Here is a 14,778-nt window from a genome sequence, read left to right as displayed (position 1 = left end):
GACAAAAAGCACATGATTTCATTCATTTGGTATATAAAAACAAAAATGTAACAAACAAAACAAAACAAAAACCAAACTCAAAAATACAGACATCAGAATGGTGGTTACAAGAGAGGAATGGGGTAGGGGGAGGACAAAATGGGTAAAGGCGGTCAAATATATGGTAACAAAAGAAAACTAGGCTTTTGGTGGTGAGCATTCAATAGAGTATACAGATATCAAATTACAATGCTGTACACCTGAAATTTATGTTATTAACCAATGTTATCTTAAAAATATTTTAAACTTTTGAACATTAAAGTATATTATTAGGACAGTTTAAAAAAATAAAAAAATTTAAAAAACAACCTATAGAATAGGAGAAAACATTTGTTGTCTTACTCCATTCAGACTGTCATACAAAATACCAGACAGTGGGTGGCTTATAAAAAACAAACATTTATTTCTCACAGTTCTGGAGGATGGGAAGTCCAAGATCATGGTGCCTGCAGATTCAGTAACTGATGAGATCCCATTTCCTTTATGGCCATCTTTTTGCTGTAACCTCACAAAGTGGAAAGAAGGAGGGATTTCTGTTGGGTCTCCTTCAGAAGGGTACTAATTCCATTCATGAGGGCTAAACCCTCACAATCTAATTACCTCCTAAAAGCCTCACCATCTAATACCATCACCTCGGGGGTTGTGATTTCAACATATGAATTCTGAAGGGGACGTAAGCATTTAGTCCATAACATCTGGAAATCATCTACCTGAGACAGAATTAGTGCTAGGAATATATAAAGAACTTCGACCACTCAACAACAAAAAGACAAACAACCCAATTCAAAAATGGAAAAATGTTGTTTAAGGGTACCAACTTGCAACCAGTAGATAAATAAGTCCAGAACAGTAGTAATTATAGACAATAATATTATAAACTTCAAAGTTGCTAAGATCTGAATTGTTCCCACCACAAAAAATAATCATGTGACATAATAGCAGTGTTAGGTAACAAAATTATTTTACAATATATGAATGATCAAATCAACAACACTGTATATTTTAAACTTACACAATGTTATATGTCAAATGTATATCTGTAAAATCTTTTTAAAAGAAAAAATGGACAAAGGACTTAAATAGACATTTCTCCAAAGAAGATACACAAATGGTAAATAAGCACATGAAAAGATGCCCAACAGCAAAAGGGAAAAGCAAATAAAAATCACAATGAGACACCACTTCACACCCATTTGGATAGCTATAATAAATAATTTTTAAAAATAATACAGAAAATAAAAAGTGTTGGTGAGGATATGGAGAAATTAGAACTGTTGTGTATTGCTGGTGGGAATATAAGATGGTGCAGCCATTATGGAAAACAACTTGGTGGTTCCTCAAAAACCTAAACCTAGAATTACCATATGGTCTGGCAATATACTCCCAGGCATACACCCATAGGAATTGAAAGCAGGGACTGGAACAGATACTTGTACACCAATGTTCATTGCAGCATTGTTCACAATAGCCAAAAGGTGGAAACAACTCAGGTGTCCATCAACAGACAAATGGTTAAAAAAATGTGGACTATATGAGGTCAGACAATTAATTTCGAGAACCCATCCTAGAAAAAGTGCTACATACCTTATTGTTGAATATCACTATGGTCACCTTCAAAGTACTCCCCTTGGGAAGCTATGCACCGACGCCAGCACCTAGTCCACCCTTCAAAGCTATTTTGGAACTCTTTCTGGAATGGCCATCAGAGCTGTCATCCTATTACCCTTAAAGTCCTGAATGTCATCAAAATGTCTTCCTTTCAATATTTCCTTTATCTTTGGGTAAAGAAAAAAGTCACTGGGGGCCAGGTCAGGTGAGTAGGGAGGGTGTTCCAATGCAGTTACTTGTTTAACAGCTAAAAATTCCCTAACAGACAGTGCCGTGTGAGCTGGTGCATTGTCGTGATGCAAGAGCCATGAACTGTAGGCGGCGAACAGTTCAGGTCATCTAACCTTTTCACGCAGCCTTCTCAGCACTTCCAAATAGTAACCTTGGTTAACTGTTTGTCCAGTTGGTACAAATTGATAGTGAATAATCCCTCTGATATCAAAATAAGGTTAGCAACATCATTTGTCAGACCTCGTACATACAATGGAATATTATTCAGCCTTAAAAGGCAATGAAATTCTGACACATGCTAAAACATGGCTAAACTCTGAAAACATTATGTTAAGCAAAATGAGCCAGTAATAAAAGAAGAAAGATTGTATGATTTCATGTGACATATAGAGGTTTTAGGTAACGCAATTATTGAAATATCTAGAGTTACATGAAATACTTAAGTAGACAAATTCATAGAAACAGAAGATTCGAGTTTACCAGAAGCTGGGAGGATGGGAGAGTGGGGAGTTATGCTTAATGGTTACAGAGTTACTGTTTGGTGTGATGAAAAAGTTTTAGTGATGGTTGTACCACATTATGAATGTAATTAATGTCACTGAATTGTATACCTAAAAATAGTTAAAACGGCAAATTTTGTTATATATGTTTTTATGATAATTTTTAAGTTAATAATGTAATATATCAAAAACCACTGAATTGCACACTTTTAAATAGGTGAATTGTATGGTATGTGAATTATAGCTTAATAAAGCTGTTTACAATTTTTACCAACCTAACGCTAAAATGACATTAGTTAGATCTCACTGATTTAGAATGTAAGATAACTGGGTCAAAGGCTGAGCTGAAACTGACCTTGGTATTATTTATTCTTAAATTAAAATGAAAGATAAGATTGTAGTTTTAATAAACTTCTATCTATGTAAGTTCTACCCTAAGGTCCTTTCCAACTCTAAAATTCTAGGATTCCAATAATTTTAGAAGCACTCTATATTTACAGATTTTCTTATATTTTCATTCAAGCATTTCCTTAAAGAGCCTTTATTTACAACATTTTTGTGGTCCTAATTCAACATAATCAAGATATAAAATGTATTTGCAAAAAATTAATTTATATTTCTTTCAAAGTAGTGCTTTCACAATTTCAGAATACACCCACAGTTTTCCCCAACCTAAGTTAAATTCAAAGTATTATATACTCAGTAATAACAAAATGTATCACTCAAAAAGTTCTATTCACTTACTTACTAGTAACTAAGTATACCACTGGCTTTTCTCAGACCACAAGCCAAAGTGCTATAAGTACTGTAAGCATCCTGCAGGCCTACCGCCTCACTTTACAAATGAAGATACGGAGAACAAAAGACATTATTTGCCCAAAGCAAACAGCTACTGGCACCACTAGCAAGAAATTCAAACCTTTCTAGCTTCTTATTCTGGTTGTCTGTTTGAATCAGAAATCATCTAATTTTAGGGATAATTAAAGCCTGGGAGAGGAGTGGCAATAAGAGAAAATCAATAAGGGGGTGGAGTAGCAATAAGATAAAAGACCATCTAGGGAGACTTAAAACACCACAAAACAAAAATCAGTAAGGGAGAAGAGAGTATGGAGAAGATACAGAATCACCGAAAGGAGAGTTTCAAGGAAGGGGTGACCCAAACTGTCAAATTCAGCAAAAAGTGAGAGCACAAGATTGAAAAGTGACTAGATTTAGCAATCAGGAAGTCACTGCTGACCTAATAATATATACCGCACAGAGGGGACAAGTAAGGAGTTGAGGATAAAGGAAGTCAAGAAGTAGTTAGTGTTCTTCCAAGAAGGCTGGCAGAGAAGAAAGACATAAAAGGAGGGTGGAGATTAGTTGGAAGATGCCACAGAAACATAGTTTCTTTTCCTGTGTTGCAGAATACCTACTGGAATTTCTCATCCTGAAAGATAGGCTGAGAGAAAAAATAATAAGGGTTTGCAACATACATACCCTTGCTTCAAACAGCATGAGATCTAATTCTCTTTCAGAAAGTGATACATAGGCTATGGCATGAGACAGTTGGGGGAGGAGGTGCAGTTCTTATCTTTCTTTGTATCCACCAACATTTAAAAGAGAACTTTGTACAAAGAAAGCACTAATAAATATTTGTTGATTGGACATTTTAGTTCTTCCATATATCTATCCTATTATGCCTCCCTACCCTTCCAGCTGCTCCCATGGGTGCACATTGGAATAGAAACTGGATATGGTCAAACGCTTACTGCATTAAGTGCAATTAAGAGCAAACAATAAATGTAGTTTTCTAATAGTTCTTATAAGGCAATATATTTTAAAATGTTCATGTTATTTATAAGCTTATTTCTAATCTCACAAAGACTATATGTATTGTTATAATCCAGTAGTCTTAGCTGTCACATCCATCTCATAGACAAAAAGAAAAGTTAAAAATAAATCAATTCTATTGCACTCAAAATTCTACCAACGTCTTCGTTGCTTTTGGAAGGGATTCAAAGACTAAACCATTTAACTGGAAAAGGGAAATAATTTGGTAATATAAGAGTCACCTCAACAAAAATTCATGAATTCCAAGATATCACAGCACTCATATTTATTTTTTTCCAGCAGACATCAATCAAATCAGAATATAAATTATACCTGAAACTAATAAAAAAAATTGAAAGAACAAAAATCAGAATACAATTCTTCTTTGGTGGATAGAAATTTAATATAAGTAATTATCCACCTGAAGGGTTCCATGGAATATTAATTTGTAACTAAAACCAAAACAATGTTATCTAGTCTAGTTTAGTTTAGCACTAATTCTATTATCTATATTTCATAAACAATTCTCATTCAAATTTACTAAAAGTAAAACCACTTCTTTCTACTTACAAGTAATTATTCTTTATGGCAGAAGGAAGAGGAAAATAAAATGGCCAAAGTAAAAGTACAAGCTAAATGAACATATGTGTATACGACACTGATTGAGCAAAGCACTTTTCATTAAATAACATACCCTGTTTCCCCTATTACCTTTATGACCAAGAATAGGCAAGAAAAAAATTGTGCAAATTTTAATAAAGAAAAAGGTTTGGGGTAATTACTTAAAGCATAAAATAAGAAATGCTTGGTACCAATGTTGACTGAATAAAAGATCCAGTATAGGTTATAATTAGCACAAAAGGTTTAAAAAAAAATAAAGTAAAACCTCACATTTAGAAGGAATCTTAGATCCAGCAGTTCTCAAACTTTAGGGTACATAAAATTTAACTGGGAGATGTGTGCTTACATGCAGATTCCCAAACTCACCATCCAGATATTCAGATTAAGTGGGTGTGGGGTGGTGCCCAGGAGTCTGCATTTCAAACATAATCTAGTCCAGTCCCATAATATTACAATTGTGAAAACTATGTTAAGTAATCTATTTGCCCAGAATCACATAGAATCCAGGTCTCATTAACTCAAGGCAGTCGTCCTCCTACTATATCACTTAAACTACCTTGTTATAGTTGAAGAAACTGGGACGCAGAAAGAATAAATTCCTAATACATCATTTGGGTAAGTGAGCAATCTTAGAATACTTGCTGGCTCCAATTCCTTTTTATGATTCATTCATTTAATATTTCTTAAACATCTATGTGCATAGCAATATGGTTGATTACAAAACAATTTAAGATACAAACCCTGTCCTCTAGAAGCAATTATCAGTTGAGAGGACAAGACAAATACATAAAAATGCTATTCAACAGCAAGGCAATACATGAGTAAGTACCAAAATAAGGGGTTTGGTGAGTTATAAAATGAACTGATTTAAACTGACTTCACTCTGTACTTTTTATATGTAGTTAGAATATACCCATCAGAAAGCAATATTCAGTTTCTTCTCTTTCACCGTTAATAAAGTTTGCCTTTAATGAAGGAAAGCTGTTGTCCTTGCGTGGCATATCTCTCCCCACCTTTCACACCCACCCCAACACCAGCACCACTACCCCACATGCCAGGATAGCTTTTGTAGAGATGAAAGTTCCTAATAGGTGTATGTAAAACTGAAATCTAGTCAAGTGAATTATTTCAAATGCAGGAAGAATCTGTGGACACTGACCAGGCAGGAGAGGCTGGCACTGATGCCAGCTCAGCCACGCACACATCTGCGCCAGCCCAAGAGGATTATGTGATGCAGGACCCTGAGTTCCTAGAGAGTGTCCTGGAGACCCTTCCAGGTGTGGATCTCAACAATGAGGCCACTCAAAATGCCATGGGCTGCCTGGCCTCCCGGGCCACCAAGGTCGGTGGGGAGGTCAGAAGTGAGTCTCCCCAGAATGTGCCACCCTGACATGCCGATTATTTCTAGCTGAAAACAATTCAAGACCAACAAACTCAAGAAGTTTGTTGCCTCCCTCTTACCTATCTAAACAGATTCAGACAGAAAATTCTGCTTGAGGAATGGAACCTTAGCATACTCACCTTAGCACATAGGAATTGCCTACCTCCCCGGAGTTCCTTGGTCCAAAATGACATATACAGAGGGTGCCAAAAAAAGGTTTTACACATTTTAAGAAAGGAAAAAACTGTATTAAATTGTAATACTCAATATATACCAATAACAAAAGATGAATACAAGTCATGTATATACATTTTGGGGGCACCCCCAGTATACCTTATTTTGCCTCACTGTCTTTGGAATTTGCATGCTTATATGAATTCCCCATGCGCACATATTAAAATTTGATTTTCTCTTGTTAATCTGCTGTATGTCACTTGAATTATTCCACCAGCCAGAAGAACTGAAGGGGTAAGGGGAAAGTTTCCCTGGCCCTGCAAAGGCAAGAAGGACAAGGAGAAGGACAAGAACTAAGACTGGAGGTGAAGGGGCGCTAAGCCTGCTCAGGGGGTTACACAGGGTGTGGTGGGATACAGGTTTGATACCTTATGTGGAACCATTAGAACCTAAATAAAACTTGGCAACTTTTATTTTTTTTTTTAAATCTTTTTTACAGAATCTGACCTTTAAGTAAGTATGGCATTGTACTGTGTCCTTTTATTAAATAATTCATTTATAAACCAAACACAAGCACATATTTTTTTAAATTCTAATTTTCTGCATACCAATTGTTCTTAGAATTAAAGAATCCAAGAACTAGATAAAGTGGGAAAGAGAGACTCAAAAGAAATAAAGGATTGAACCATGACCCCAAAGAGGGATGTGGTATCAGTCAGTCTTTCCTTTCAGCAGCAGTACTTGCACCTGTTTGGTTATATCACTGCATCTATGTATCCCAAATCTACACAGGCTCTCTTTAGTCACCTTGCACTTAATGAAACTGCACTAGCCACTCCAATATTGGGCAAAGCAAAGTTTTACACATTTAGAACCATGACATTTGCATAACCAGTGAGGTACAAAGATCTTGTCAAGTGTCTGCTTCTTTGCAAAGGCTGATCTGGTGAAGGCACTATTCTATCCCATGTTCCCAATTAAGAGTGAGAAGTTATTGTTACCATTAATGTTGTCAGTAAGGGTACAGGCTATAATCCTGGCTCCTCAATTTATTGACTGTGTGGTGAGTTAAATTCTCAAAAAAAATAAAAATAAAAAAATTAATTATCTGTACTTCACTTGCCCTCTCTGTAAAAGGAGCATAATTAAACCTGGAGTATAGAACTGTCATCAGGATCAAATGAGAAAATACATACAACTATTGGATAGTTGCTGGCACATAGTAAGCACTCAATACCAGCTATTATTATTATTGTTGTTACAGCTCTGAAATCCAGCATCACAAATTTTTGCATCTGGTGCTACGCATACTAAAGAAAAAAGAGGACTAAACTTTTTAAGCAGTGACTCTTTTAACCCATCCCTTTTAAGGCACAGTATTCTAATGTTTTATTTACCAAATAGAAATTGTTTATTTTAAAATCAGTGTTCTTTCTCTTTTATCTGATCACAAAATAATAAGCCTGTCAACTAAAAGTGAGAATCTACATTCTAAAAAGGGCAAAAATAAAGAACACTGAAAAGTCTATACTCTGTGAGATTTCTGCTCTTAGAATAACTGCGTAAGCTTAAGGTCTTTTACTCTCCTCATATTTTACAGGAACCACATGACTTATGGCTAAAGAATTTAAATAACTAACACAATAAAGTAATTAGTGAAAATGCATTCATTTTTAGCCCAAAAGAAATTTTGATGATTAAGAATATTAAAATGCAAGTTTCTAAATATATTCAATTCAGAAGTTCAAATTGTTTTAACACTACATAGATTTATCGTAAACATAATAGATATTAATCAAAAATATCAAAAACACAAAAGGAAACTTCAAATTTTCTGTCAGTATTTTCCCAGTGCAGACTTTTTAAATGGAAATAAGCAAGCAACTTCTGTGTTTAACACAGCAATGAGAAACTTATTTTATGTGAAAAGTACACACTTACAAAAATAAAAATTGAAAAACTGTCATGGTGTTCTTTACTTATTTTTAAACGTATAATCTATTTGGCCATCCTAAGCCAAATTTAAGAACTGTATGTACAATTCACTCCTGAAAATTTCTAAAAGCATATTATCACAAGACTGCATGAAACACAATTGCAAAAGAAACATAAGGTTTTTACTAAGGTGGCTGAAAACTAAAAAGAAAATCTTCTAAGGAAAGGATGACTACCATTTCTCTTTAAGCTTCAGTAAAACGACAAAGAGCCTTCAGGACTCAGATCTTCTAGAAATCCGATGTGAGGTCAAAGTTGTCTCAATGACAGGACAGCCAATAAATGCCAGATGATTAAATGTAAAGTGATCGAAAATACTTTTAAACACAATAGTAATTCCAAAAACATAAAATACCAGTGTCCATATTGAAAAAATGGAAATATAATTACAAAATAATAATGATAATAATTAACAGTATTATACAATGTATTAAGAATCTCTAAGGATCTCACAGTTCTTGCATCCTCAACATTTTATTCAATTCATTCAGTAACATTTTTGAATAATGAAAGGAATATGGATTCCCAAGGAGTGATCTAAATCTAAAAATAAGGTTCAAGTGTGTGTTCTATAGTTGATGTTCTTTTTACTGTAAGCCAAATACGCTTCTTTACGTTAAGAAAAATCTACACCTCTGTCTCCAAAGATACCATAATAGACACTGTTCAGTGGTGATTAAAATATTATTTTAATCCTTGCATTACCTCACAGCTAAAAATGTCAAGATACCACACCCAATATGTCTTTTTTTCCCCTGTGGGGGGTGTGGAAGGTGGGGAATATGGAAATGAGGATTGGAAACTACACAAAAACATGAAAGGTTATTTCCCTGGCAGGGTCGGGACAGGAACGCAGGTACACGTTCGTGGTTCCCTATACAGTGATCGGGGGACGCATCCAAGGGCGAGCGCAGGCCTGGGCCTCTGCGGGCTCACTCCCTCGCCACCCGCAAGGGAAGTGGCCGGGACCCGCCAGCCGGGACTACTCACCGGCCGCAGTGCTGACCAGCAGAACGGTCCATAGCAGCGAGGGCACCCGCCAGGGCCGCTGCAGCGAGGAAGTCATCCCTGGGCCAGCCAAGAAGCAGGAGAGCAGAGACAAGAAATATGGAAAGTAAACACGGGCGGAGAAACACGGCCGCGAGGCTTGTCTTCTCTCTCGTCTGACTTACCCAGCCCGTATTACAATGCAGTTTGAAAGGACAAATGGCAGATGAGAGGACTTAGCTGCAGAGCTTTCATTCCGCTGCAGAAATTCCCTTCATTTCTCTCCCTCGCGGCTGGAGGGGGTTCATTCGCCTAGGACCGGGTGCCTCGGCCCCTCAAACTAAAGGCATGTCCATGGGAAGAAGCAGGGAGACAAGAGGAAAGCCCCGCAGTTATTTCCCTCGTAGTTTCACGATATCAAAGAAATATCCAGGTCTGGGAGAAAACATATCCAGGGTGCACAGGGGTGGAGAGCGGGGATTCGAGTAGGGGGCCGAGGATCAGAGCAAGTTCCCGACTACCGGGGAAGGGCGAAGTCGCGCGGGCGGCGGCGGCGAAGGCGCCCGGCAGCCCGAGTCTCATCGCCTGTGGCTCCGGGAGGACAGGATTCCTTTTTAAGTTTCGCTTCGGTGCTTCCTTCACTCCGAATTGGAGAACAACAAATCCTCTTCCTCGACCGAATCGAAAAGGGTGCCTGTCTCCATGGACAAACCCACAGCCTTCACGCTTTCGCGGAACAATCCTGCGAGGGTCCCGCGGGGTCGGGCCGGAGGGTTGAGCAGCGGTGGGGAGCGGGGGAGGGTAGGCAGGCTGGGCCCGGTGCTCCCCAAGACAGCGGGCGGAGGGGAGGTGCCGGGAGGCTGCTCTTTCTAGCCCTCCCGCGTGCGCGTCTCTCTCTCTTTTTTATTGCAGCTGTTCGATCTCGCCAGAGGTAAATTCCACCATGAAAGCCTCGTCTTCTCCCGTCAATGGCTCCTGTGAGCGAATCACAGCCCCCCTGAGGAAGCCACCGCCGCCGCCGCCGCCGCCGCCTCGTTCTCCCGCAGCTCTGGGCTCCGGGCGGAGCTCCGGCGTCGCGGGCCGAGGGCGGGGGGCGGCGGGAGGGCGGATGTAGGTGGCTGGGGAGGGGGTTGGCTAAGAGGCGGCGAGACACTCAGCGCCCCTCCGGGAAGCACTTCCAGTGGCTCCGAGCAGACCAGACACAAAGGGGGGAGTCGCCGCAGCTGCCAGTCTGCGGCGCTCCCGGTCACCGGAGTCGCCCCGCCTCCGCCTCCGCCTCCGCCTCCTACTCAGTCTCCGGCTCTTCCCGGCCCTGTCTGTCTCGGGCCTGTGGTGCAGCGCGGGCGGCTCTGGCCGCGGCGACGGCGGCGGCGGCGGTGTCGGCGCGACGAAGCCCACACTGCGCCTGCGCACTCGCGACCCCGCCCGGCCCTGCCCCTCTCTCCCGGGCTTGCTGGGGCGGACTCCGCGGGCCTTGCGCCGAGTGTCTCACCCGAACCGGCGAGGGCAGGGTGGGGCCGGCAGCTGAGGATGGGCAGAAATGGCCTTTTTTCTCTATACACACATATGTTTCATACGCGCACGGTTGGGAGTTGTGTGTTTGAGCGAGCGGCCACACATTTTCCTGCATTCGGCATACTCTTCCGAGCTGGGTAATTTAGCTCCTGACGGGGCGTCGCGGTCTCCTCCGCGACCGGGAGTAAAGCCGTAAGGGGCCGAACTGCCTCTATTGTTTCTTGGAGCCAGAGCCAGCCTCTCCGTAGCCTAAGAATCCAGACGGACACGCCTTTCCCAGAACCGGAGACCTTGACCTCCTCGGCCTCCCATCACCGACTGAAATAAAAGCCGGAATTGGAAAGACCACCCCTAAATTGATGTTTTTGCTCTTAATCGGCATCTGCTTTCCTCAAGCACCCATTCCTGTAACCCTTCTTAGCTGACAGGAATAGTGAACATTTAAGATGAAAAGCCAGAAAGAAAACTTAAAATTCTATATATTGTCCTGCTGTTTATGTGCATATCTGTCTATGCATCGCAGTTTCCACTTCGAGGGTGGGCCTTTATTCACAAATGTTGGGGACCTTAGGGGATTTTTATAGGACTCGTGAAAGGAAAACTACAGTGAGGAGTTGCTGCTCAGGGTAAAGAGTGGGATGAGTCTTTGCAAACAAGGAAATCAGAAGGTCCTGTTGGAAGCTTTCTTGAATCTGGAAAAGATCGGTTTAGTCGGGTTTTTCGAATTGCAAAAACCCAAGCAATCAGGATAGAGGAAGGGATTCCATTCCCACCTTACCCTGCTCTGCAACCCTTACAGACCCTTGTGGGATCAGGCCGACTTGAGTGGGATTTTGCTTTGGGAGATGGGAGAAGGTGAAGTGCGTGGCGCCACGATCGGGAAGTCTGGGTTTAATTCTTAGCTGTGAAGTGAAAAATTTGCGTGGGAGGGAGATCTTAGAGGTGAAGTCTAGCTTTCCTTTCTCCTGCTAAGCAGAAGGGTTATTCTGAAGGCTGGTTTTGCTGGTCTTTCATTTTGGCTAAGGGCAGTTCCAAAGATACATTCATAGATACACTCCTGAAGTCATGCTCTTTGCTAGTTTATTCAAGTCCCCTTTTATCTTTTTATCTGAAATTGATGTAAATAAATCTCCACATTCCTTAAACTAGTTGTTGTCATACTGAATATCTTCTATAATTACCACGTGTGGTAATACCAGCCCAGGATTCTCAGACTCTAATGGAAATATTTTTATACTGTATACCCTTCAGGCAGAGAGAAATTATTCTATGTAGTAAAACCCCTTTTTTAAAAAAATTAAAAGGAGCATATGCTTTGATTCATTAGCTTTTTTACTATAATTTGTTTTGCCTAAGAGGCCTAAAATAAGAAACTGGTATTGTTTTATCATTTGACTTTCAAGAAATAAGATCTAGTGCTCAGAAAAATAGGATTTTAAGTACGTTAAGGTACACGAAATTTATTAATTGGTAGTATACTGGTTTTCATTCTCAAATTGGGATCAAGTATTTGATTGTTTTTATTTGCATAAAAATTTTCCTAAGAAACAATAAGTACCCTTATACATATTATAAATAAGCGATAAATTGTATAGAAAAGAAGAAAGGGTCCTAGGAAATTCACATGAAAAAAATTTTTGCCACTGACCTGGTAGGAATAATTTGTAGACAACTAGGTAGGCAACCTCTTCCCTCTTCTGTTGCTCCCATAGGACATGGCTATTAACTCATTATGAGAAAGAACATCAGAGAACTAGAATTTGGAATCGGTCCACTAGGACAAGCCAGACAGTAAAAGACAATCTCAGGTGAGAACAAAGAATTGGCAGGGCAGGCAAGGTTTGGTACCTGTACTTGTCAGGATATGCTAGGTTTTAACAAACATTTCAGTGGCTTATTGCAACAAAGGTTTATTTAGTGCACATGTTACATGTTTGATACCAGTGTAGGGCCTATCACAGTGGGGTTCACTGGGGAACAGACCTTGAAACTCTGGGATATGCATGCAGGAGGTTATCGGGTAGTTCTCTCAAGAACATTCTCTGGAGACAGGGTCACAAAATCAGGCAGAGGAAGAAGTTGAAGTGCAACACAGTTGCAGTTGAGGCTTTAACCAATTCTCCAGGGAGCTCTAGGGGATGGCCCTTCAGCATTGACCTAAATTGAGGCAGAGGACCAGGTCTCTGTCCCCTTACATCAACCAGTCATTGCATATGGCCCTCACCTAGGGTAGGGAGGTGGTGACGTTGGGCTAGAGGGCTGTCTTTAGCCAAGAGCAACCACAGAGGGCCCAGCTGAGAGCCACCAACATTTCCAGAATGTGGGAGAGGTTGTGCTTCAGTCCTAAAGCGTGGATCTGGGGAGCTCAGCACAACATCCACCAAATGGATTCTGCTCACTGTAGTCACCGAAGTCCCCACACTGATGGAGGCTTCAAAGAGATACATGCTTTCAAGATTGCCACTGTAGGGATCATGAAATTTAATGACTAGTGCTGCAGTGTCTTGGTATGTCTGAGGAATGTAAAGGAGGCCAGTTTATTGGAGCATAGCAGATTAAATTAAAGAGGTAGGATGTGCCACATCATACAATGCTAGTAGGCCATAAGAAAAGTGTGGATTGTTTGCAAATCTTAATACATGCGAATAGGGAATTCACATTAGCATGAAAATTCCAAAAACTGAGGTAAAATTGGGCATATATATCATTTTGGACAAAAGAGAAAGGAGGGGGCAAAGGTCTGAGATTTCAAAGAAAATAGGCAATTTTCAGGTAGTTGAGGAGGAGTGGAACATACATAGCAGGCAAATTTTTGCTAGGCAACCCAGAAACAATGGGACACAAAGGATGTTTTAGTTAACAGTCCCCTGCTTGGTGCCTTCCTATCTACCATACTTAATTCAAATTAGGCTAAGGTGAACAAGCTAAGATTTCCATCCTGGAGCAGGTCATTCCATCTGAATCTTTTGGGCAAGAAAGGGAGAGGGTCAAACTTGCTTTCTAAGTCTTTTGTTTCTTAATAACCAGCTTAAAATCAATATCTCAAAAGGCAGTTTTAGGGTAGCAAAACTTTGGTCCCCTTCACCACCTAGTCCAGCAGGAGAGAATGTCTTTTTGTCAAAATAAGAATTCCCTTATACCAAGAAAAATTTGGATCCAGAAGTTAATAAAAGAACCAGTAACTCGTAGCTATAGATAATGGTTAATAACCAGCAACATTTTCAGAGATATTTCAGTTCTAATTTAGACTAGTTCTTTGCATCAGTCTCAAAGGTAACAAATCTCAAAATTACCAATTACAATAGGAACTCAGGCACAAGGAATAACATATGGATGAAACGGGCACAAGGTGAGCTGCTGTACTTTCAGAAAGAGACAGAAACCTAAAACTGGAGTGAGTTTTAACTCAAAGGTTAAAATGCTAAGCCTTAGAACTATCATTGCATAATCCTTTTCTAACTATGATCATGGGAAAAGGCAGGACTAGGCTTGTAACTGGGACCCAGGGAAATTGTGACGAGAAAAAGGATGCAGAGTCTGGACAACAGGGCACGGCCCTACAGAAAGTTTGGGTATTTTGACATGTGTGGCAGAGACATGGGTGCTCCACAAACTTATGACCTGCTCCTCAATTTTTCCAGCTCCTTTGTGGAGCTGTAGTAGAAGTAATTTGTGTCATTTCCAACCAAAGCTCGGAAGAGCCAGTATTACACTCCGGCTGTCTTCTTCCCTGTCACAGCAATAAGAAGGCCAAGTACTCCAGGAAGTACAGCTACAGATGGTGCAGCCTCCATTAGCTTGGGACCCCGATAACTGAGCAAAACCCTTCACTGGACATGTAGCTTGAGTGAAAAAATAAACATATTAATATATATATATATAACATATAAACTTTATATTTATATATAAACTTTA

At 40.0% G+C, this 14,778-nt stretch overlaps 1 protein-coding gene across 1 annotated transcript in view; it reads right to left on the bottom strand.

Annotated features, from left to right (window-relative positions):
* BMPR2 (bone morphogenetic protein receptor type 2) overlaps positions 1-10,749 on the bottom strand; it is a 135,285-nt gene extending 124,536 nt beyond the window's left edge. The window contains exon 1 of the mRNA XM_019726836.3: positions 9,352-10,749. Within this exon, the coding sequence (XP_019582395.2) occupies positions 9,352-9,427 (76 nt within the window). The 5' untranslated portion in view covers positions 9,428-10,749. The remainder of the gene's footprint in view (positions 1-9,351) is intronic.
* Between the last annotated feature and the right edge of the window lie 4,029 nt (positions 10,750-14,778).

This window comes from Rhinolophus sinicus, chromosome 17 (genome assembly GCF_057876585.1).
Source record: "Rhinolophus sinicus isolate RSI-liver-muscle chromosome 17, RSI-T2T, whole genome shotgun sequence".
Taxonomy (NCBI): domain Eukaryota; kingdom Metazoa; phylum Chordata; class Mammalia; order Chiroptera; family Rhinolophidae; genus Rhinolophus; species Rhinolophus sinicus.
This window is presented reverse-complemented; position numbering and strand designations above follow the sequence as displayed.